Source organism: Petaurus breviceps, unplaced genomic scaffold, assembly GCF_028583685.1.
Source record: "Petaurus breviceps papuanus isolate PSGF00001 unplaced genomic scaffold, PetGlider_PUasm1.0 91133, whole genome shotgun sequence".
Classification (NCBI taxonomy): Eukaryota; Metazoa; Chordata; class Mammalia; order Diprotodontia; family Petauridae; genus Petaurus; species Petaurus breviceps.
This window is the reverse complement of record NW_027187419.1, coordinates 98,284,659-98,311,500: the sequence shown is the minus strand read 5'-3', so window position 1 is coordinate 98,311,500 and position 26,842 is coordinate 98,284,659. Positions and strand designations below refer to the sequence as shown.

The window sequence follows — 26,842 nt, the reverse complement described above, 5'->3', positions numbered from 1 at the left end:
CCATACCCCACTGGTGAATACACTGCTATTCTGTTAACCTTTGTGAGGAACAGAATTATACCATTATTATACCATGCTATGCTTACAAGATGAAAGATTACAAACCAATTTTGGGACTAAAAAAAAACAGGGTGTGATGATTATTCAGTGGTGGTGATTATGCAGTGAAGCATGATATCTTTTTTCAACCAATATTCACATGGAATGATCTCAAGATCCTTCACCATGTTGGTTGCCCCTCTATCAATGTCCTTCCTAAAATGTGGAACCCAGAACTTCACGAATAGTAAAACATAATATTATAAATACTGTCTAATCCGGGCAGAGTAGTCAGACTATCATTTGCTTACACACAGAAACAAGTTTTATTATGTGATCTAACATCACTTTAACATTTTTGGCCTCTATATAATACTGCTGACTCATAATGACTTTATTTTTTTTTGTTTTTTTTGGAGGGCAATTGGGGTTAAGTGGATTGCCCAGGATCACACGGCTAGTTTTTTGTGTTAAGTATCTGAGGCCGGATTTGAACTCAGGTCCTCCTGACTCCAAGACCAGTGAATTCACTGAATTCACTGAACCACCTAGAGGCCCCTAACTTGTTTTTTTTTGCTTTTTGGAGGGGCAATTGGGGTTAAGTGACTTACCCAAAGTCACACAGCTAGTACGTGTTAAGTATCTGAGGCCGGATTTAAATTCAGGTCCTTCTGATTGCAGAGTCGGTGCTCTATTCACTGCGCCTCCTAGCCATCCCTTCATAATGAATTTAAAATCTATGAAAACTCCCCAGATAGTTTTCATATAACCAGCTGTCTAACTATGAAATTTATTTTTAAACCATTAAATTTCACCTTATTAAATTTAGTACGGTTTCTAAAGTATAAAGATTACTTTGAATACTTGATCTGTCATCTTTTATGCTGACCATCCTCCAACTTTGTATCATCTGTAAACTTGATAATTATCTGTGTCTTTAACATTTTTATGGAGGGGGGGGGAAGGTGGAGTCAAGATGGCGGAGTAGAAGCACGACCTCCGAGTGGCTCCAGCTTCCACCTTCCCCAGTCAATGTAAAAAGTTACTCTGAACAAACTATGGAGCTGCAGAACCCACAAAATGACACAGAGAAGCTAACCTCCCGCTGAGGACAACCCGGCAGGCCCAGCACAGTGCTCTGGGAGCCTAGCCCAGGCCCCTTTAGCAGGAGGCTTTAGTCCCAGGGCGGGCCTGACCAGCCGCTGGCCTGAGAGACTCCAGATCAGCAGCAGCTGTGGCTGTTACCAGAATTATAAACACACAGATTTGAAGGACAAAGTGAGAGGTCAGTGCAATCTGGACTTTGGGAGTCCTTGGCTTTTGCCCCCAGGGTAAGAAGCCGCTGAGAGGCTGGCTGGTGTGGCAGCTTTAGCTCCTGGCCTGCAGAGTGTAGGGGGCCAAACATCAGTCTGAGGGGTAATCACTCTTGCTTTAACCTGCTTGGATCTGGATTACAGTCTAGGGTGGAGGCCCTGGGGCATGTGTGCAGCTTGCCAGAGCATGTGGAAGCCTCAGGGAGGGCACCCATCTAATACCTCCGGCAGCTGAGAAAACTCCAGCGTTTGGAACGAAAGTTCCCCTGTCTAGTGGCAGAGTCCTACTGTGGCAAAAAAGACGAGGGGTCAAGTGACTGAGGGGCGACATGACCAGGCAAAGGAAACAAAGCAGACAGAAGATTCCAACATTAGACTCCTATTTTGGGGACAAAAAGAAGCAAAGCATGGAACAGGAGGAAGACAGTAAAGTCAGAACTCCTGCACCAAAAGCTTCAAGGGAAAATATGAGCTGGTTATAGAGGACATATACATATACATATGTATATGTGTGTGTGTATGTATATGTGTATATATATATATATATATATATGTATATATATATGGCCATAGAGGACCTTAAGAAGCAGATAAGAGAAGTGGAGGAAAAATTGGGAAGAGAAATGAGAACGATGCAAGAAAATTACAAAATGAGAGTTGACAGCCTAACTGAGGAAAATAACACTTAAAAAATAGACTAACTCAACTGGCAAAAGAGGCTCAAAAAGGCAATGAGGAGAAGAATGCCTTAAAAAGCCAAATGTGCCAGATGGAAAAAGAATCTCAAAAGCTCAATGAGGAGAATCATTCCTTCAGAATTAGATTGGAGCAAATGGAAGCTAATGATTTTATGAGAAATCAAGATGCTGTTAAACAGATCCATACAAATGAAAGAATAGAAGGCAATGTGAAATATCTCATGGGAAAAACCACTGACCTGGAAAATAGATCCAGGAGAGATAATTTAAAAATTACTGGACTACCTGAAAGCCATGATCAAAGTAAGAACCTAAAAATCATCTTCCAGGAAGTTCTCAAAGAAAACTGCCCTGATGTTTTAGAACCAGAGGGCAAAATAGAGCTTGAAAGAATCCACCGATCACCTCATGAAAAAGATCCCAAAAAGAAAACTCCTAGGAATATTATAGCCAGGTTGCGGAATTCCCAGATTAAGGAGATAATATTACAAGCAGCCAGGAAGAAACAATTTGAATATTGTGGAAACACAATCAGGATAACCCAGGATCTGGCAGCTTCTACACTGAGGGATCGAAGGGCTTGGAATATGATATTCCGGAGGTCAAAAGAGCTGGGATTAAAACCAAGAATCACCTACCCAGCAAAACTGAATTATCATGTTTCAGGGTAAAATATGGTCATTCAGTGGAATAGAGGACTTTCAAGCATTCTTGATGAAAAAACCGGAGTTGAATAGAAAATTTCACATTCAGAAGCAGCAAGAGAAGCATGAGAAGGTAAACAGGGAAAAGAAATCATAAGGAACTTATCAAAGTTGAACTATTAACATTCCTACATGGAAAAACAATAATTGTAACTGATACAACTTTTGTCAGTATGAAAATAGTTGAAGGGAATAGAAATATATATGTCTATATATGAGGGTATATGGGCATATGTATACATATGTGAACGTGTGTATATATACTTACAGGTATACATAGATAGAGGGCACAGGACCAATTTAACAGGAAGGGATGATACTTAAAAGGTGAAATTAAGAGGTGAGAGAGGAATATAATGAGAGAAGATGGGGAGAGATGGAATGGGGTCAACTATCTCATAAAGAAGAGGCAAGGGAAAATGTTTACAGTGGAGGAGAAGAATAGGAAGGCAAAAGGGAATGGGTCAACCTTATTCTCATTGAATTTAGCTTGAGGAGGGAATGAAATACACACTAAATAGGGTATCTCACCCTCCAGGAGAGTAGGGGGGAAGGGGATCAGAGGCAGGATGATGGAAGGGAGGGCAGGCTGAGGGGGAGGAAAGTTGGAAGCATCCACTTTTGAAAAGGGACAGGATCAAAGTAGAGAATAGAACAAATGGGAGGTGGGATAGGAGGAAGGGAAATATAGTCAGTCTTTTACAATATATCTACTATGTTATTGTTTTGCATTAGGTACACATGTACAACCTATACTGAACTGCTTATCTTCTCAGTAAGGGTGGGTGACAAGGGAGGAAGGGAATGAATCTTTAATTCAAAGTTTTAAAATCAAATGTTGAAACATATATGTATGTATATATACATATATATACACTATTATTAATACTATTTTACATGTAATTGGGAAATAGACAGGCACTGGGGCATAGAGATCCACCATGCCCTACTGGAAAAGTCGAAAGGGGTATGGAAGAAAATATGGGAGAGAACATATTGGAGGAGGGGATATCCTTGGGGCGGTGGGTAGGGGAAAAAGGGGGAGAAAATTTGTAACTCAAAATCTGGTGGAAATGAATGATGTAAATCAGAAGTTAATAAAGCATTTGAAAAATGGGAAAAAAAAAGAAAAAAATTTTATCAATGACTTATACAAGCAACCCAGGGACAACCATAAATCACTGAGATATGCCACTGGAAGACTCCTTCCAAATTGACATGAAATAAATGACTATTCTAGCCATTAAACCAGTTTCGAACCTGTCCAACTACAGCATCATCTCCATCAATCTTTTCCACAAGAAAAGTACAAGATACTTTGTCAAATGCCTTACTAAGATCTAGGTAAATTTTAGCTAAAATATTTTCCTAATCTACTTGCCTGGTAACTCTATCAAAAATTATAAGGAGAATGGCATGGCCTGTTGTCAATATAAGTCATTGATATGCAAAACAACTCTGAGGTACCACATCTCACTGGTCAGATTGGCTAAGATGACAAAACAGGAAAATGACAAATGCTGGAGAGAATGTGGAAAAATTGGACCACGAATGCATTGTTAGAGTTGTGAACTGATTCAACCATTCTAGAGAGCATTCTGGAACTATGCCCAAAGGGCTATAAATAACTGCATACCCTTTGACCCAGTAATACCACTTCTAGGGTTGCATTCCAAAGAGATCATAGAAGTGGGAGTAAGACCTATATGTACAAAAATATTTATTGCAGTTCTTTTTGTGGTGGCAAAGAATTGGAAATTAAGGGGATGCTCATCAATTGGGGAATGGCTAAACAAGTTGTGGTATATGAATGTAATGGAATACTATTGTGCTATAAGAAATGAGGAGCAGATGGACTTCATATTTACCTGGAGAGACCTATCAAACTGATGCTGAGTGAGAAGAGCAGAACCAGGAGAAATTTGTACACAATTACAGAAACAACATATGTATGATGACCAGCTTTGATAGACTGGACTCTTCTCAGCAATGCAAGGTTGTAAGACAAAAGACTCATGATGGAAGGAGATGTCTACATTCAGAGAAAGAACTAGAAAGAACAGAGTTTGAATACAGATTGAAGCAAACTACCTGCTCTCTTTCTTGTTCCTCTTTGGTTTTGTTTCCTCTTTCCCATTGTTCATTCCATCGGTTATAATCCTTCTTTACAACCTGACTAATGTCTAATGTGAAAGTATTTGCAGATCCTTCATTTACTCAGATAACCTGGAGAGCAGAGAAGCGTTTCTCAAACCTTTTATCTTATCTTCAAGGAAGGAAAACCAACATGCAGTATAAGCATAGTAACTTGGCTGTGATAAAAATATGAACACTGCACATTTAATGAAGGTCACTGCAAAATTCTTCAGGTTCTCCATACTTCCAAAAAGTGAAAGGCTCAGTTTTCGTGTTCCTTGCTAACAGCTCCTCCTGAAAATTGCTATGGCAAACTTCTTAGGAAGTCTTTAAATCCAGAATTGTTACTGCTCCCAACTACTTTGAACCTTAACTTAACATCTTGAGAGCAAAGTCTAATTTTCTTTCTTTCTCTCATTAACTTCTGACCTTGCTTTAATATATTATCTTACAAATTATCTTCTTTTGACTCCTTCACTTCAACTCTTTAGTGATACAGTGGAAAGAGAGCCGGCACTATAGTCAGAAGATCTGGGGTTAGCTTCCACCTCTGCTACTTACTAACTGTGTGACCTTGGGCAAGCCAATCTCTCTAGACTTAAGTTTTCTTACAACATAACTTATTCATCCCTTCCATGCAAAATAAGGTGGTTAGACTTTAAACATTCTGAGGTTTCTTCCAGTTCTAATTCTAAGTTTCTATGGTGCTTCTCCTCCAAATTCTCAAGGAGTTCCAAACTTATCCTCCCTACATTCAATCTATACCTTTCTTCATAATTTCAAAGACCTTGAACATCACTTTAAACAATTTCTCTTTCTTATTCTTCATTTCAAGTCCTTTTCCCACAATCTTCTCCCCCAGAATCTGGAAGTAAAAATACATACATGGGAAACAAACATTTCTAATTTTAAACATTCAGTATGAACACTGAGCTTAAGAGAACTAAGAGTTCATGAAGTCATAAATGAGAGGTGATAGTTCTGAAGTTCCTAATAATCTTTTTTACACTTAGCCATGCTTATGATAAAAAAAGATTTTAACTGAAAAGATGTGATTTTATTGTATTTAAAATTACATCATTCTACTCTGATGTTGCAACTCACCAGAGCTAAGATCTTTGTAGTTTTGCTGATTTGTCAAAACCTGGGTAAGAACAGATCGCATTGCTCCTCCCATTTTAGTCAAATCTTCCAGAAAGGAAATTTGGGGTCCCAGTAACTGAAGGACTTTGTGAAGGTCTTTTTCTGATGGTACATCAACTGCTGAAAAACAATAAAGGGGTTTAGAATATTTTTATAACATTCTGTAGAAAGCATTTTTCAAAATATTACTGCTTTCCTGCACAAAGTCAAATATAAGAGATCTAATTGCAGGATTAAATTAGTAGCATATACTCTTCCCCTCAAGATCAAAGGAAGGAATGGAAAGTATCAATATAACATTTTTTTTTAAAGAAAAGTAGATTTTTCTAGGAAGAGGGGCATCCCAATGATGAAATTTGTTGCCTCCTGATAGAGGTAATACACTCAAGGTACAGTTCTCATCTCCATCTCTACTGTTTATAATAGCAACCTAGCATTAGGTAGTGCTTTAATGTTTGCAAAGTACTTTACAAATATTACTTTATCCATACAATAACCCCAAGGAAGGTGCTATTATTATTCCCATTTTACAGATGAGAAAACTAAGGCAGACAGAGGTTAAGTGACTTACCAAGGGTCATACAGCTATTAAGTGTCTGAGGTTTGATCTGAACTCAGGTCTTCCTAACTCCAGGTTAGTGCTCTATCCACTGCACCACCTAGCAGCTAATATTTGTACTGACCATAGAATAAGAGGTTACCAAGAATCCAGAAACTGGAAGTCAGGATGGTCATTATGAGGGGAGGGGAGTTAATGATTTAAGAGAATATAGAAATTATTTCTGAGGGAAACTGAGGACAGGAAATTATGAGGAAAGCTTTAGCTTTAAAGGAGAAAAAGAAGAGTCACCCAAATGTTAGTCCTCAAACAACCACTGGGATAAACAGTAAATTTTCAATGTCTACAAAACTATACCAAAAAGGTTTTTAATACCTAAATGCCTAAAATCTGTTCTTCCTCTCTACAAACCCCCCTCCAACTCCTTACTCCTCCCTCTTCACCTCCGAATTTCAGTCCCTTAAAGTACTGAGGACTACAAAGCTGAAGTTACAAAGGCAGAGCAATCCGATGTAGAAAATTTTAATATTTTATACGTTAGTCAAGAAGCATTTACTAGGCACCTATTTACTTAATGTAGTAAGCATTGTGCCGAGTGCTGGGGATATAAAAAAAGGCAAAAGGTAGTCCTTGCCTTGAAGGAGTTCATAATCTAACGGGGGAGAAAATATTACAACTTTTTTCTCAAATAAATATTTCAGTACCTACCATGTGTCAGGCACCATGCTAAGTGCTGGTGTTACACAGAAAGTCACAAGGCAGCCTCTGCTCTCTAGGAGGTCAGAATCTAATGGGGGAGACAATACGTGAAAAGAACCAGAGAGGTGGGGGATACAGAGAGGCTACCCAGCATGGGGGCATGATGGAGTCCTACAACCAGGGTGGTAAATGATATGAGGAATATGAGTTTCTGAGTTGATCTCATCTTGCAGAATTATTGATTTTTAGAAATGAAGAAGTCCAAGAAAGCAGCTGAATAGGAAGATGTGAGGAGTATCCCCTCCTTAAACAGTGGAGAGTCAAGGGAGAGCTCACAAATGTCCACCTCCCACTCTCCAACTAGGGGTGAGAAGGGTCCTGTAGGACAGTGGGTGCTGAGGAGGTGAGAATTTACAGGTTGAATTCCTCCTGCAGAAAGATGACTTTCTGGAAATGATGGAAGTCTAGGAAAGTAGCCAGGAGGGAAAGGCTGAGAATCCCCTGGGTGCCATCCTTAAAGAGTGGAAGATCTGGTAGAAGACCTCCAGTGTCCATCCTCCACCCTTTTCAATCAGAGAGAGTAAGGGGATTAGAGAAGGGAGCAACTAGGTAGAAACAATTACATTGGGAAAGGTTTCCTGTAGTAGGTGAGATTTTAGCTGGGACTTGAAGGAAACCAGGAGGTATAGATATAGACCATTCCAAGTCTGAGGGACAGCCAGTGAAAATACCAGGAGCTGAGAGATGGAGTGTTTTGTTTGAAAAATAGCAAAGAGGCCAATGTCACTAGAAGGCAGAGTATGTAGTGGGGTTTAAGGTATAAAAAGAATGGTGGATGGGGAAAGAATTTATAAAGGAGTTTGAGTTGAGAAACTAATTTAGAAAAGAGCCATGAAACACTATATAAAGAAGAAATAGCTCTAGCAAGTGTCCAGGAAAAGAAAGAACAAATTCAGGAAAACTCCAGGCCAAATCTAGAGAATATTAAGAATTTAGGTGGCTATAAGAATATTTCTGACTTCAAAAGCAGGGTCCAAAAAGAAAGAAGTTTACTTTTTTAATGACTAGGGAGACTGAAACAATTCCACTGATGAACTATGAGTAGAATTAAAGACAAATTAAGAAACAGAAATGGAGATAATTACTAGAAGTATAATTATGTTAACCTTTAATTTACTTCCAGCGTATAAGTATACTCCGAAATCAATCTGGCTTTGCCTTTAACTAACTCTGTGACTTAGGATCTCTGGGTCTCAATTTTCTCATTTCTAAAATGAAAATACTGAACTACGGGACAGTTAGGATAGTCTAGTGGACTGGGTGCTGAAACTGGGAGGAGTTTGAAACTCTTAAGTTTTACTCCTACATCAAAAACTGAATAGCTTTGTAATTCTGAGCAAGTCACTTACACTCTCTGTGCCTCAGGCTCCTCATCTATGAAGTGCAGGGATAAGCCTCATTAAAAGCCCTTTCAGCCCTAAAATCTATTATGCTAAAACAGTGTGCCTGACCACTTCTTAGCAGTCTCCTTTGCTCTGTCTTCATCCAGGTCATGCCCACTCACCAGAGGCATCCCACAGGGCTGTCCTTGGTCTTCTTCTCCCTGTATACTAATTCATTTGACAAGTTCATCAGCTCCCATGATTTAATTATCATCTCTATGTAGATGACTTTCAAATCTATTTATCCATCCCTAATCCCTCTGCTGAACTCCAGTCTAGCAGTTCCAATTACCTTTTAGACATCTCAAACTGGATGTCCAGGAGATATCTTAAACTCAACAGAGCCAAAACTGAACTCATAACCTTTCCTCCTCAAACCCTGCCCCCTCCCAAATTTCCCTGTTACTGTCTGAGAACAGCACTATCCTTCTAGGCAACCAGGCTTGAAACCTGAGTGTCATCCTCAACTCCTCACAATCTCACCCATCGATATACAATTGACAAAGTCTATCAGTTTCATCTTGGTAACATCACTTGAATATGCTTCTTTCTCTCCTCTGATACTGCTACCATCCTGGTGAACTCATCTCCTCATTAATGGACTACTGAAAGAGCCTGGTAATTGGTCTGCTTGCCACAAATCCCTCCCCTTCAAAATGATCTTCCAAAAGTCCAACCATGTCACCTCCAACTATGTCACTCAAAAAAATTTTAGTGATTCCCTATTACCTAACAAAATCAAATATAAAATCCTCTCTTTGGCCTTCAAAGTCCTTCATAACTTAACTCCACAAAAATACTCTCAACTTTCCAGTCTTCTTAAACCTCATACCACCACCACAACTACTCTTCAATCCAGTGACACTGGCTTCTTTGCTGTTCCCCCATAAGGGCACTCCATCTCATGCCTCAGGCATTTCCACTGGCTATTCTTCATTCTAGGAATACCCTCCCTCCATCTTCTGCCTTCGCCCATCTTCCTTTAAGTCTCAGCTAAAATCCTATCTTCTATAGGAAGCCTTTCCCAATTCCTCTTCACTTTAGTGCCTTCCCTCTCTTGATTTATTTTCTATTTATCCTGTATATAGTTACTTTATTCATATGTTTCCATGTTGTCTCTCCATTAGACATTAGACTGTGAGCTCTCCAAAGGTAAGGACTATCTTTTGCCCTTCTTTTTAATCCCCAGAGCTTAGCACAATACCTGGCACATGGTAGGTACTTAACAAATGTTTACTGATGGGTATCAAAACAGGCTTCATATATTTAAACAACTATGCATGCTAGACAACCAAGAATGCTATACTGAATAAGTACTACAGACTTAGAAGGAACAAAGGTCATGATCCCAATGGGTTCATCCATGGGAGATGGATGAGAGAGAAATCTCTTTGTTTCTCTTAGGTTATTTTCTGTGGCCAGCGTCTAATTAAGGAAAAGGAGGCTCCTGTTTCGCATATGGCACAGGACAACATTTTATTATAGTCTGGCTCTTTTAAATAATTGTTAATGGTTATCACAGAGAACAATTAACCATAATTATAGTTGCATGTACTCACAGAAAACTATAAATATAAAATAAATTGTTTTTTGGTTGAAGCTTTTCTATTAAGAATTTTCCACAAAGGTTTCTCTTCACCAAAGTATAAACTTCTGGAAAGTATTAGGCTAGTGTGTGAATAATAATAAGGTAAGAAAATATATGTTTTTTAAACTACACTGATCAATAATAATAAAAGCATTTATTCAAATTTCATTTTAACTTTGAAGAAAGTGAAAATAGGTCACCACAGTATACCATGAAATTCGGAAAATATGAAAAATAAAGTTTTAATGGTCTATTTGTTTAACAAAGAGGCAGAATGGCATAATAGATCTTAAGTTGGACTCAAACCCAGGAAAATCTGGGTTCAAGTCCTCACTTCTGACATCCATTGGCTATATGACCCTGGTAGACAAGTCACAACCTCTCTTAGTGCTCTATCAAGAATTTCCTCACCAATGAGGAATATACCAATGAAATCACAGGTCTAGCCCTAATCCCTACTACATGTTGATGATTTTTTCAATCATAAAAGCAATCCTCAAAGACAATCTACTAAGTTACAAAGGGATTACGATCTATCATATGATGTGACAGTGGAGGAAGTATCCATACAAATAAAATTATAGATCCTTGAAGTACTGAAGTTTATTGGACATGCAAAGTGGAGACCATCATTTGTAGGATGAAAATCTAAACATCAGGATACTGATGTCATGCCAAGGTAATTTCCAGGTGCTCAAAACCCACTAATCTGTTTTGCTTTTTCATTACAAAGAAGCAGAAAATATTCCTCTGAAAATAATTCATGTACAAAAAACAAAAGCACCCAGACAACAAGGTAGAGTGGAAAGAATGCCATGGTTTGAAAGCAAGATGCCTGTGGGTACCAAACCAGGCTCTAACACTTGCTAGATATGGGAACATGGGCAAGACACTTCACCTTTCTGAAATACCTCATCTTCTGCACTTAGAAGATGGAACTAGTATTTTTATTACCTACATCACAGGGTCGCCTTGAAGAGAGTACTATATAAAACAAAGCATTATATATGTATGTAAGGGCTTTCATTAACTACACTATCAGTTATTTAGTCTGGCAAAAGAATACAGAAACCTTGCTTGAAAAGAAAGTGGGATTATTTGCATCATTTAAATTGGAAAAAATAGACAAGCAAACTCATTTATTCTTAGATAAAATGTAGCAGTTTAGACTTTCAGAACTTAATTTTTTTAAAGTTATATAATCCATTCTATTTATAAACGAGGAAGATAGATAAAAAATTAAAAGTAGTGTTTAATTAAATTTTAGCATAATCTGATTTTTATGCTTTATTGAATAATATAAAAATTAATTAAATAAAATAACAATTTAAAAATTTTGAACTTTATTGTTCACACAAAAGTCAAGTAGTGATTATGGCAAACCATATTATTTTAAACATGCTAATTTCATTTGAAAACAGAATTAAGAACAGTTATCATAAAGTCTTTACTAACATTAAAAGATACATCTGCTTGCTCTAACAGCACTTCAAAATATTGATGATGTGACACATGCAATAATTTTGATCTTTTGCTATACATTGCCTCCTGTAAAACTTCTTGTCTGATTAAGACATTTGGAATATGTTGTCAGTTAGCTAAAGCCAACCACCTGACATAATCTTTTTTAACCAATTTTCTATTCTTGTTATAAAAGGAAAAGCACAACTATATTTAGAACTCTCTCTCTACTTTATAATAACAGATTCTATTAATGTATTATAAGAGTTTACTAATGATTAAAATATGAAACATGCATCACAAGTAGCTATAGAAAGGGACAAATGTTTGTACAAGTCAATAGATGGAAACAGAAAGTTTAATAGAATAAGTTTTTCAGAAGAATCTCATCCTAAAAACTCAGAAATTTCTGGAAGTCATTAATCCTATTCTGTCACAATTCATTATGTGATCATAAATCACTTTAATCTCATAAACTGAAGCTGATTTACCTGAGTGATCTTCAGCAAGTTACTTAAACTCTCTAGGTGTTTCCTCACTTATAAAATTAAAGAATTGGGCTAAATGTTCTTTACAGTACCTTCTTCTCTAAGAGACCAAATAAGCTTATTCATACTTATTTTTCATGAAGTCCCCACCAAGAGAAGATGCCAAATTGTTTGCGTCTAATACACAATGAAATCAATTTTCAGTAGGTAATCCTCCTCATTACTCTATAGTCATGTTTTATAAATTCTTTAAAAACTATTCACACTTTATTCATACTGAAAAAGAACTTAACTGATCATTTTTGCTACATCTTAGAACTTTTAAAAAGATCCCTATCATTGTATTGTTTTAAACATACCTGGTTCGTTATAGCCTTCTCTCAAGTATTGAATAAGACAAAAAATAAATCGTGGAAGAACAAATTCAGACATCATCAGTAAGTCTTTTGGGACACAAGGAATATTTGAACTTGATTTAATCTGATGTCTTTTGCAAAACCTGAAAGAGAAAAAAAAATAAATAAGAGTATCAGCAGTTAGTTTCAATTTTCCAAGTGCACAACATTTCTATTAACAAAATTTAGAAATAAGTTTCTGGAGAATATTAAAAGCAGGGCAGAAAAAAAATATCCTTGTGATTTTTTTAAGGTAACCAAGCCCCCCAAATAAAACTCTTTCACTAGTTCTTTTAATCAAAAATGTTATAAGGATTTTTTTTCAAATCTACATAGCTTTATCATTCCTACAATGTTTGCTGATATTACAAATTTATTCAATTTATATGATCTAACCTCTTCCTACAACCAACAGTGTGCACACACACACATGCACACACAGTATTCCAAAAGTCATACAGTTTTAAGCTAACCCCCATCACCACACCCCACTAAAATGCACAAAGACATTTGGGATACCCTATATATGATCAGGAGATCGTAAAACATGCCTCAGATACATGTACCAAAAGTTATCATGACTAAGCTGTAGTTAACCCTGTGGCAAATGTTTTCAGCCTCAGAAGTTTACTAGCTGTGACCCTGGGCAAGTCACTTAACCCTATTTGTCCCGGTTTCCTCATCTGTAAAATAAGCTGGAGAAGAAAATGGCAAACCACTGCTGTATCTCTGCCAAGAAAACTCCAAATGGGTTCACAAAGAGTCAGAAATGACTGAAAAACAACTGAGCAACAGTAAATGTTTTCTTACTGCAATAACAATATTATCTGTTCTGCACCGTTAGTCCCATCAGAATCAGGGCACACATATTAATTACTAGGCCTCTAACTCTTTCACATCTTTCTGGCTGCAACTAATTTCCAAGTTTAACTGCAGTTCAAGGTGACTCATACCCAGCAGAAAATATTGGTACTAGCATTTTTACTATATTAGTTTGGTCTACCCATAAACACTGAATCTTCCCTCCAATTATTTTTTTTCCTTCCACAGAATCAATAACTTAGAGCTGGAAGAGACCTCAGATTTCATCTAGTCACCCTTCATTTTACAGAAGAAACTGAATTTAACTTTTCTTCCTCTTCTCATTTTACAAATGAGGAAACTAAGGTCCTATGTGCCCCAACAATCAAAGAAAAAAGTTGTCTACAATTAGCAGTTTGTTGTTTCACTGAATTTCAGTAATATATGCTTCTGTGATCATAAGAGAGTAATCATAAACACCTTAGAGATCACATTGTACATCAACCTCATTTCAGTTTTGATCAGGAAACTGAGGCACAGAGAAGAAAACTGACTTGCTCAGGGTCCCATAAGCTAGAATTACAGAATCACAGAATTTCAGAGTTGGAAGAGACTTCACTCAAATCCAAAACTTAATCCCTTCTACAACATATATATATATATATATATATGTACATATATATATATATATATATATATCATTATACTATGATTGAAGACTTCTAATGAGAAGGAATGCTATCTCTTCCAAAGCAACACATCACTGTTTTGAATACCTCGAATTTTTAAGAAATTTTCCATATATCAAGCTTAAATATGTCTCTCTGCAAATTCCACCCCTCTAGGGTTATTTAAAATTATTTTATAAGTCATGTTATGGAGCAGCTAGGTGGCACAGTGAATAGAGCACCAGCCCTGGAGTCAGGAGGACCTGAGTTCAAATTCGGCCTCAGACACTTAACACAAAACTAGCCTTGTGATCTTGGGCAAGTCACTTTACCCCAGTTGTTCTGGCTTCCCCCCTCTAAAAAGGAAAAATAAAAGTCTTTGTTATACTAACTTCTATATGTCTTCATAGGTTAATTCCAAGATACTGAATACGTTTTATTGTAATTTTAAATGGTGTTTTTATATCACTGGTTTTATTATTATTATTGATCATACATTGAAATGCTGGTACTTTTGTGGGTTTTATTTCTTATTTTAATATTCATCCACTCCGGACATCTTGGCATCTGCCTGCAATTGAACTTCTAGACCAGATCTCCATGACTACTACATTCAATCAGTTCTGAAACATCCCTAGGGCTGAGCTGTCTGTTTTAGAGAGGTGCACACTCATCTAATCATAACATGATTTACAATCAGCCACCCAGGATATCTTACCAAATGTTCTGCCACCTAGACTGATTTGTTGTTGTCCTTCATTCTCAAAGAGGACCAAAATGACATCACTATATTTGAGTCTGTTATAGTTATAGTCTGTCCTACTATTGCTGATCAGACCAATATAAGCTTGGCATATTCTACCACAGGTCAGGCACCAATAGTTCATGTGAACATTTGGAGTGGATTCCCTAAGTTTGCACATCTCACATTTCTTTTGAGCCACTTCAATTCTGCTTTGTTCATAGAACACAGTACCTTCTCTGATGAGGGCACACCATGTTGGGTAGTCCTCTACCAGTGTCTCCTACATCACACAATCAATTCCAAAGTTCCTGAGAGACCTTGGGAGTGTCCTTGTTTCACTTTTTCTGACTACCATTTGAGTGCCTGCTTTGAGTGAGTTCTCCATAAAATAGTCTTTTTGGAAAGGGCCACATTTCTCCCCATCTGCATACCCTGACTCTTTCCACTTTTGGAAAGAATAATCGAATCAACACTCCAATTGCTTCTGGAGAGGGTATGACTGCAATATGGCTCCACTCACCATCCCATGATTTACTATACTAAAAATTGTCTTCCCTGGCCATAACTGACCTATATGCATTGTCTCCCCCTTAACAATGAGGGCAAGAATTGCCTTTATTGTTGCATTTGTATCCCCAGAACCTAGTGTGGTGCTTGACACTAGTAACTAGGTGCTTAATAAATGGATTTTTTTTTCTTTCATTCAAGTTACTTACCATCTCAATCAAAAAACCAAGAGCATACTTTAAAAAACTGAACAAAATTCAAATTCATATGGAAGAACAAAAGGTTAAAAAATATTCTGGCAAATATTTTCTGACAAAGGGAAGAAAAATGATCATTTATTAAAGATCCTACAATGTGCCAGGCATTATGCTAAATGCTTTTGCAAATATTATCTCTTTTGATCCTCAGAAGAACCCTGTGATGAGGTAGGTGCTATTATTATCAAAAAAAAAGGTTAAATAAAGTAGGGCATGGATACTTTGTGATCTGGGAATAAAAGTAATAATCATCAAAATCCTCTCACCCAATTATATAGATCAGTGAAATTGATATAATAAAAGAGACTATTACGAGCTAGAATCAGATCCTACAATAATATAATGGTAAATAAATCTAGGATTACAAAATACTGGGTAAGGTATTCATCATTTAACAAAAATTCTCAGGAAAACTATAGTTTGGCAAAAAAAAAAGTATCAGCATGTCACACCATAACAGAAAAATAAAATCAAAATGTATCAATAATCTAAAACATCCTATTTAAAAACAAAACAAGAAAATTCTTCATCTTTCAGAAGTATACAAGGAACAAATTATTAATGTCATAACTTAGAAAAAGTGAGACAAATATATTAATTGTATTATATAAAAAGCTTTTGCATAATAAAAAAGCAACATCTCCTAAACAATAAAAAGAAAATAAGAAAAAAAATCTGCCTCATACTTTTTTTGGTAAAAGTCAAAAATGTATGCAAAACTAAAAAAATTATAAAATTAAGAGCCATTCTCCAATAGGTGAGTGGTCAAACGATACAAAGAAGGTGTTTTTAAAAAATAACACAAAATAACAACTACATATAACATGCTTAAAATATCTAATAACCAGAGAAATGAAAATTAAAACAACTGTGAAATTCTACCAGAATTCATCATATTGTCTAAGATAACAATAAAAGATGAAAAAATCTAATACTGGAACAACTATGGTAAAGTAAGCACAACTTTATACTGTAGACAAAGCTATGGACAAGTCTGACCTTTCTGGAAAACTGTATGGAATTATAAAATAAGGGGCATGCAATAATGGGTATATCCTTTGACTCAGAGATCCCGCTACTAGGACTATAACCCAAAGAGATTAGTTATAGTGGGGAAAAACACCTCTCTATATATAAAAATATTCCTAGCAGCCCTTTAGTAACAAACAAGGAAAAAAAAAAAGAAAAATAACCTAGGAACAAACTAGGTTTGTTACCATTAACTGAGTAATGGCTGAACAAATTATGGTTTACGACTAAAAAATGGAATATTATTGAGCCACAGAAAACATGAAGCATGAAAAACTCCCTTCAAAGGGAATATTTATATAAAATATTGCACTAAAAATAAACCTAAATAAAACTAAAAACAAAACAAAAAAATATACACATTGACCACAACTAAGCAGTAAAGACAACAAAGTCATGTTAAATACCCAAGAAGAAGTCAAAAGAGATGAGGAAAACAAGGATGATGTGAACACTATTTAGTTAATGTTGATTATATACATTCAATAGTTTGGAGCTAACAATTACCAAATGAGTTTACAGAAACATACTATCATAATTTGTTTTGACTTGTTTGTCGTTTATCTTATACTACTATTCATAAAACTGAATATGTAGTATTCAACGTATATTAGTAGTCAATGAAAATTAAAATTATATTAAAAAGTAAAAAAGGCTAAAGGAACAGTCCCTCATTCTAGGTTCAGGTGTACTTCAGTGTTCCTTACTACTAACTGGTATCATTTTCTCAAAGTACCAGACCTTGAATTTCTGACTCCTACTTGACTTTTGAGAACTGTTTGCTCCAACCTGCATCAGGTAGAGAGGCCCAGAGTGTAAAGATTTTTAGCCTGCTCTTGTCCACAAACATTTTCACTTCCTGATTCCCTGACCTCTGACTTATACTAAATGTTATAAGGGATGGAGTTCTTAGTCTCTGGGCCTACCTTTGTCCATTTAAAACTACTTGCCTCATCCTCCCCTTCCTTTTATTTTTAAGTAATTTCTTAAATGTAATTCATTCCTACCCATGCCAGTGTCCATCCCTGGGCAATTATTTTTTAAATACTTCAATACATAGCTACATAATCCAGTAAAACAAATTCCCATATTACTAGCTGTGTGGGAAAATATATGTATCTTTCTACATTTTATATTCATCACATCTGTCAGAAGTTGAGCATCATGTTTCATAATCATTCTTTTGGACTCATAGTTTAGCATTTTATCAGAGTTCTAAAGACTTGTTTTTCTACATTAATGCTATCACTGTATAAACTGCTGTCCTAGTTTTGCTTACTTCAACTCCATCAATTCACAGAGGTCTTCCCAGTTTCCGTTGAAATTGTCCATTTCATCATTTCTATGGTACATTAATATTCCATTATATTTTGTTTAGCCATTCTGCAATAGGATGACACTCCTTTAGTTTCCAATTTTTAAGTACAATGAAAAGAATTACTATGCTATTTTGAACAAGCCATTATACAAAAATTCTCGATTGCCACCCAACCAGTCCTTCACAGCTACTATCCATTCCCCCACAATGGCAATTAACTTGTATTAACAAAATACAACTCTACTAAAATAGTCACACTTGTTATTATCTAGCGTTAGAATGAGTTAAAAAGGAACATTCTCATAATGTGAAAAGGATAATCAAATTTCTGAAAGAAGCTTCTAAAATTCCTCTCTAATAAAGATTACTTTTATCAATCACACCTTAATCTAATCCCAGCATTAATCACAGACATAACTGAAAATGCTTCCAGTTTACTCTGAATACTCATCTTGGTACTAGACTTATCCCAGTCTGATACATAGCCCTAAAATTTCAGGACAGCCCAGTGTCAAAAAGGCCTTGCAACTTCCCACAGATATGATCTACACACAGGCACAGCGGAAAAGTGGATAAAGTGTTTAAGTCAGAATCCAGACTTGAATTCAGACACTAACTATGTTACTTTTAAATAAATCGGCTAGCTCCTTCGTCTCAATCCCCACATCTGTAAAATTAGTAACTGTAACCACCTCACAAGACTGCATTAAGTATCAAATGAAATAACTCAAGTAAAACTAAAAGCATTACATAAATGCTAGCTATTATTATTCAATAACTTCCATTCATTAAATTTTAAGAGAGAACTTTAAAAGAATAGACAAACTATTTGCCTTTTTTAGCCTTCCATCTATCAAATAATTCAAAAGGCTCTCTTTCTAATTCCCCCTGTTCTCTCCACAATAGTTAAGATAGAAAGAAATAACCATAGAACAGGTTTCTATATTCCAGCATACCAGTGTTCTTATAATTATTTTACCCCAAGAAGAAGGTAGTTAACATTCCACACTCTTAAGTCACCTATTTCCTTCCAAAAGGTATTTCCAGCTGTTGTTAAACTATGTGTTTGTGTCTCTGAATCTGAGATGCAAAAAAGCATGAATCTATTCTCTGCTGCTTGTGCTAATTTTGGTCTAATACCACCAAGAAAACACAGGTGCTCCAGCAGCCAGCACCACACCCCCCCATATATGTAACCACTGGTTACAGCAAATGGACAAGTTTTGAATGCTGTGGATAACTTCACTTACCTTGGCAGTGTACTTTCTAGGGATAAACACACTAATAAGGAGGCTGACACATGCATTCCCGGAGTTAGCTCAGTGTCTGGTAGGCTCCAAAGAAAAGTGTGGGACAGGAAAGGTATTAGACTGACTACCAAGGTCTACAGAGCCTTCATCAGAGAAGGTGCTGTACTCTATGAGCAAAGCAGAAATGAAGCAGTTCAAAAGAAAAGTGAGATGCGCAAACTTAGAGGATACGCCCCAAATGTTCACATGGACTATCTGTGCTCATCCTGTGATAGAACATTCCGAGCCCATATTGGTCCGATCAGCCACAGTCAGATGCACTGTAACTTAACTCTAACATAGTGATGTCATTTTGGTCCTCTTCAAGAACAAAGGACAACAACCAAACTATGAGTTAAGAGAAATCTACATTTAATTTGCCTCTTAGAAAAAGTACAACTCTCTGGCAATGTTTATAAACTGGCACTGATACACATTGCTTTCTAAGAATCTGCATTTTTATACCACCAAAAATTACATTTTTCAATAGAAATTTTCACAAGACTTTTTAAGCCAAAGACGTAAGATTTTATCATTTGAGCCTAAGTGCAAAAAGAAAAAAAGAATTCAAGTGGTAAGAAATCTGGGTCTTTCCTCACAGTTTGAAGTTTTAAAAAAATGTCATTCTGACTTGATCTTAAAAGCAAAAGTATCAACTCATTTGAAAGAACAAAAGGTCAAGAATATCAAGGGAATTAATGGAAAAAAAATGTGAAGGAAAATGGCCAAGCAGTACTAGATTTCAAACTGTATTACAAAGTGGTAATAATCAAAACAATCTGGTACTGACTGAGAAAGAATGGTAGATAAGTGGAATAGATTGGGTACACAATACACACTAAGTAATAACCAAAGTAACTAGTGTTTGACAAACCCAAAGATCCCAGCTTTTGAGAGAACCTGGTATCTGACAAAAAATACTGGGAAAAGTGGAAAATTAGTTTGGCAGAAATTAAGCATGGACCAACATATCACAAAGTACACCAAGATAAGGTCAAAATGGATACATGAGGGGCAGCTAGGTGGCACAGTGACTAGAGCACCAGCCTTGGAGTCAGGAGGACCTGAGTTCAAATCCAGCCTCAGACCCTTAACACACTTACTAGCCATGTGACCTTGAGCAAGTCACTTAACCCCAATTGCCCTCCAAAAAGCAAAAAAAAAAAAATTGGATACATGACCTAGATGTAAAGGGGGATACCATAAGCATATTAAGGGAGCATGTAATAGTTTACCTGTCAAATCTATGGATAAGGGAAATATTTATGACCAAACAAGTTTTAAAGAATATTACAGGATATAAAAAGGATAATTTTGATTACATTAAATTAAAAAGATTTCGCACAAACAAAACCAATGCACCCAAGAAGAGAAGGAAAATAGAAAACTGGGAGAAAAAAATTTTACAGGAAGCTTCTCTGATAAATGCTTCATTTCTCATACACAGAGAAAACTGAGTTCAATTTATAAGAAAACAAGTCATTCCCCAACTGACAAACGGTCAAATGATATGAACAGTTTTCAGACGTAGATATCAAAGCTATCTATAATCACATGAAAAAATGCTCTAAATCACTACTGATTAGACAAATGCAACTCAAAACAACTCTGAGGTACCACCTTGCACCTATCAGATTGGCCAATATAACAGAAAAGGAAAATGATAAATGTTGGAAGGGATATGGGAAATTTGGGACACTAATGCATGGTCAGCGTTTTGAACTGATCCAACTATTCTAGAGAGCAATTCAATACTATGCCCAAAAGGCTATAAAACTATGCATACCCTTCGACCAGCAATACCACTACTAGGTTGCTATCCCAAAGAAATAAAAAAGAGAAAAAGACCTATTTGTACAAAAATATTTACAGCAACTCTTTTTGTGGTGTTGAAGAATTAGAAATTGTCTATCAATTGAAGAATAGCTAAACAAGTTGTGGTATATGAATGTAACAGAATGAATGCTATTGTACTATAATTAATAACGAGCAGGGTGATTTCAGAAAAACCTGGGAAGACGTTTTATGAATTGGTGCAAAGTGAAGTGAACAGAACCAGGAGAAAAATGTACACAGTAACAGCAATACTGTACAATGATCACAGGTAAATGACTTAGCTATTCTCAGCAATACAATGATCTAAGACAATCCCAAAGGACTCTTGATAAAAATGCTATCTGCCTCCAGAGAAAGAAATGATGGAGTACCAAAGCATACTATTTTTCACTTTATTTTTTTTTTGGTTCAAGTTTTCTTCCACAAAATGACTAATATGGAAATATGTTTTACAGGATTGTACATATGTAACATATCAGATTGTTTGCCATCTCAGAAAGATGAGATAAGGAGAGAATTTGGAACTCAAATTTTTTAAAAACAAATATTAAACATTGTTTTTACAAGTAATTTGGAAATAAATTAAATTTTTTTTAAAAAGCAAAAGTATCTCTTCTCCAGTTCCCCAAAATAAGCCTGAACAAAGGGTCAGAAAGATAGGTATGTGGCTAATTACAATAACAGCCTAAATAGGTTCTGAACAGAAAACAAAATGTGTTTTGCTATTAAAGAAATAACTTAATTAACAGATGGTCAGTAAGAGTACAATCAAGTTTTAGCTACACAGAACATTAAACAAATTTAAAGTTTGTTATCATTAGTTATCATTTGTCAAACTTTGAAATAGTAAATAAATCTCTATAGATCACACACTATTCAGAAGGAAATTTTTTTTTTGCTTTTTGGAGGGCATTTGGGGTTAAGTGACTTGCCCAAGGTCACATGGCTAGGTTTTTTTTTTTTTTTTGGTATGTTAAGTATCTGAGGCCACATTTGAACTCAGGTCCTCCTGACTCCAGGGCCGATGCTCTATTCACTGCACCACCTAGCCGCCCTGTTTCCCAGGATTTTTTAATAAAAATTCCGATTCTCTTGACAACTTTCAAACATCACAACTTTCACTAATGAAGATTTTATATTTTAATACTTTTGTCATCCTGCTTATAAAGAAAGATTAAGAAGGCTCAATTTAGAAGAGTAAATAAAGTAAGTCTTGGAGGCAAAGAGGGGAAAATGAAAACAATCATGGGGTAAGGAAGAATGAGCAAGAAAAAAATATGTTCCAAGAAAAAGGATAAAGAAAGGTGACAAAAATAATCATTACTGTAACTGTTAATGGTTTCCTGCCCAATTACACCTGGGTCCTATTTACAATATCTTTCTCCTCTTTAATTTCAGTCATTTCTCTGCTATTACTATCCTGGAGGGTAGCAGGACACCTTAAAATTTAAGGTTCTGTTAGACAGGAGTCGACACTTAAGACCCACTAAAAATGGTCATTTTTTGTGTCTCTGCCATGACAGAGAAGAAAACATGTAATAGGACAGGAAGACAGAAAAAGAGATAACAGAGAAAAAATGGAATATGTATGTCATAAATTCAGTCCAACAAATATTCATTCATTCTGGCTACTCTATGCTCACTATTTGGAGGTTAAGAGCAAAAAGAGAAAGGATAGGAAAAGAGAAACAATTAAGAGGACAAAGGGCTCTGTTTTCTTCTCTGGGTATTTACCCCTCGGCAATTAAACTATTTGGTTATCCTAGAAAAAGTGAAGTTCAAAGCATAGATAAAATACCCTGCCCTAAGAGTTTAAAATCTAGTAGAGTGATTTTCATATATAAATAGCTAAGGAGAATAAACCAGATTACATGCTAACCTTATTATAGAAGTGTAAAATAATATACTATGGGGCAGCTAGATGGCACAGTGAATAGAGTACCAGCCCTGGAGTCAGGAGGACCTGAGTTCAAATCCAGCCTCAGACACTTGACACACTTACTAGCCATATGACTGTGGGCAAGTCACAACCCCAATTGCCCTCCCAAAAGCAAAAAAATAAAATAAAATAATATACTCTGTAAGGTCCAAGATGAGGAAAGTCATTAACAGAGAACTCAGGAGTCCTTTTACCATACTGCCAAGGTGTTCTATGTCAAAGAAAAGTTTAAGAAGCCCAGTTTTGAAGTAAGAGGAAGGTGTAGCCATGATAATACAGATAGGAAACAGTGAAGTGCTCCACAAACTCCTCCTAAAAGATCTAGAAAGTGTACCAGACAGAATCCTGATGGGAAAATCCAGAAAAACGTCTGTCTGTTAATGACTTTCCTCATCTTGGACCTCATATAGCTCACATAGGCTCTCATATTGTAAGTCCTTTATCTAGCCCAGCTTAGCATAGGGAGACAGACAAGGAGGTACATGGACAATGGAGCAGGTATGACAAGGAGCACCCTGTGCAGAGTATTCAAGTGCCCAGGGAGAGGCTATGTACCAGGGAAAGAGAAAGTCTCAGATTCAAAGCAAGGTACCCCCAGACCCACAGTGGGGCACTGGGACAGGACAGGTGTGAAGTAGCAGCTTTGCTGGCTACTACCTAGTGCCAGGTAACAGAGTTAAAGCAGACTGAATAGGAGACCTACTTACTATAGTGATGTTCAGCATTCAGGGTAAAGAGGTCAGGCCTGAGTAGTAAATGAAGAAAGAAGAAAGTTCAGAAATGACCAGCAGCAACAGCAATGTAGCTCAGACTTCAGGCACAGGGTCTCACTTCCAATGCCTAGCCCAGACTGCAGAGGAATAACCTGGACAGGAATCCCAGACCAAAGGGGAGCTTCAATTCTGCTACTACCAGAGCATTTCCAGTTCACTTATGGGTACAGAGTCCAGAAACATTCTGCTGTTCCTTGGGTCCTAACCTAGGTGAAAAACTTGCAGAGCTCTGACTATGGGGGCAGCAATCAGACCTTGCCCTTTACCAGACCACTTTGGAAGGATGTACCCTGCCTGTCCCTGAGATTCTGGAATAACACAACACTCAATATCCCAAGAAAGAAGTAGCAAGACCAGCCCAGACTTTCCCTCCAAAAGTATAATGAAGCGCAGCCCTAACAGCACAACCCTAACAAAAAGTACAAAATCAGGAAATAGGCTGAAGAATGAGTAAACAAAAAGGAACTCTACCCTAACCCTACTATTATGGTGGCAGGGACACTCAAGATACAAATGTAAAAGACTCCAAAATATCTATGTGCATTATCTCAGAGAATCTTAGACCCAGGTCCTCTGACTCCAAAATCAAAACCTTTCCACTCCAATTAGGGTTGGCAAAAGGGACCAACCAATGAATCACCTTTTAAGCAAAGTAGAGGAAGAACAAATGACTGTTAAGAAGCTTCATGCACTTCCTCTATGCTTGGGTATGAACTCAACTAGGATTCCTGGAAGAGATTTTTTTTAATGGAATAAGAGCACCTGAAGAAAATACTGGAAGAGAAATAAGAGCTATGGAAGACAGAAGTGGAATGGGAATTAAAATTTTGGCATAAAAGGTACAAAACCTTGCCCAAGAAACAAAATCCCTGAAAATTCAAATGGCCCAAAGAGAAAGCAATGACTCCATGTGGCAACAAGAAATACTAAAAGCAAAGTAAAAAGACTGAAAATATAGAAGAAAATATCAAGTATTTCAGAGCAAGACAAATGACATGGAAAACAGACGGGAGACAAAAACACGTGAGAAACATTAGACTCTCCGAGCACCATCACCACCCCTCTCCCCAAAAGCCTAGATATCCTATTTCAAGCAATCTTAAAAGAAAACTGCCCAGATCTCTTAGAACTAGAGGGCAAAATGAAAACAGAAAGAATCTACTGATCATCTCCTAAAATAAATCCCAAAATGAAAACTCCCAAGAATATCATACCTAAATTCCAGAGCTTCTAGGTCAAAGAAAAAAATACCAGCATCCAGAGAGAAAGGATTCAAGTAACAAAGAGCCACAGTCAGGATCACACATGATTAGGAGCCACCACTATAATAAAGGAGTAGAGAACTTGGCATATGACAATCCAAAAGGCATAAAATAGGGACTTGTAGCCAAGAATAACTTAGCCAGCAAAAAGTAATATAATGCTACAAGAGAAAAAAAAAATAAAACATTTAATAAAATAGAGGTGTACCAAGCATTCATTCCTAATAAAAAGACCAGAGCTACAAAGAAACTTTGAAGTACAAAGCACTGAACTGAAAAGAAACATAAAAAGGTACAAATGAATTAATAATAAAGGACCAAATAAGAATTACTTACATTCATATATGATGAAATAATATGTCCCTTCTGATCATCAAGGTTCACCAATGGAATCCAACTAGATAAGACCTAGGAGTGGTTCTGTTATGTTGTGATAATCTTAAGAAAGGAATAGAAAGAGAGGGGAAGAAGAATACACTTGAGAAGGAAAGAAGATTGGAGAAAATTCTCTCCTATAATGAAGGGGTACAAATCTATACAAATGAGGAGAAAGCCGACACAATAACCTCATTCTCATCTGAACTGGTCAAAAGAAGGAACACACACATACACACAAAGTGCTGGTTACAGAAATACATTTTTCAACAGAGAAATAGGAGGGAAAGGGGATAAGGAGGAGGAAGAATTAGGAGGACAGACTAAGGCATGGATTAGACCTAAGCAAAACAAAATCTAAAAGCATACAAAAATATTTATAAGTCTTTTTGAGGAGGCAAAGAATGAAGATTTAAGGGTATGACACTAAATGGGAAATGGACAAACAAGTTACAGTATATAAATGTGATGGAATACTATTGTGCTGTAAGAAGTGACGATGTGAAGAGGATCTCAGAAAATGCAGAATGAGACAAACTTTTTTAGGACACGATCTATGTGGGAATTTGTTCTGATCAACTGCACATGTGAGTGATGGCTTTTGTTTTTCTTGTGTTCCCCATAGGGAGAGGGAAGAAGGTTGATTAAAACAAAACAACTCTGGGAACTCTGATCAACACAATGACCAACCACAATTCCTGAGGACTCATGATGAAACATGCTGCCCACCTCCTGACAGAGCAACATAGATTAAGATATGGTTTTTTAGATATAACCAACAAGAAATTTTGTTTTGCTTGCCTATTCGTTGTTGTTCACTTATGTCTGACTCTTCAAGACTCCATTCGGTTTGGGGTTTTTTTGGCTGGGTGTTTTGTTTTTGTTTTTGTTTTCTGGCAAAGACACTAAAGTGGTTTGTCATTTCTTTCTTCACTTCATTTTACAGATGACAAAAATAAGGCAGAGTTAAGTGACTTGCCCACGGTCACACAGCTACTAAGTGTCTGAAGCAATATATGAACTCAGATCTTCCTGACTCCACTATACTACCTAGATGTCCTTGCTTAACTACACATGCTTGTAAAGGGGTTTTGTTTTTCTTGTTTTCTCAATGAGGGAGAGATGATCATGGAGGAGCAAGTAGATGGAAGAGAAGACTGATCTATATTTGAAAATAAAATAAAATTTAATTTTTAAAAAGAAAAATAGGAGGCATAAGATTCTAAGCACAAGGAATAACGAATGCAAAGACACAGACACACAGCATGTTTAAGATATAGAGGATAATCTAGTTTGGAAAGAACACACCGTACATGAAAGGAAATAGTACAAGAAAAGGTTAGAATGTGGAAACCCTTAAATGCCTGACAAAGGATTA

General features: G+C 36.5%; 1 protein-coding gene across 3 annotated transcripts in view; it reads right to left on the bottom strand.

Moving 5' to 3' along the window:
* Positions 1-26,842, bottom strand: part of UBR3 (ubiquitin protein ligase E3 component n-recognin 3) — a 330,855-nt gene that overhangs the window by 279,290 nt on the left and 24,723 nt on the right. For 2 of the 3 annotated variants that reach the window (XM_069080034.1, XM_069080036.1), the window contains exons 2-3: positions 12,630-12,769; positions 5,995-6,153 (exon numbers count right to left, since the gene is read on the bottom strand). In XM_069080034.1, the coding sequence (XP_068936135.1) occupies positions 5,995-6,153; positions 12,630-12,769 (299 nt within the window). The remainder of the gene's footprint in view (positions 1-5,994; positions 6,154-12,629; positions 12,770-26,842) is intronic. The other variant, XM_069080035.1, reaches the window with a different exon arrangement.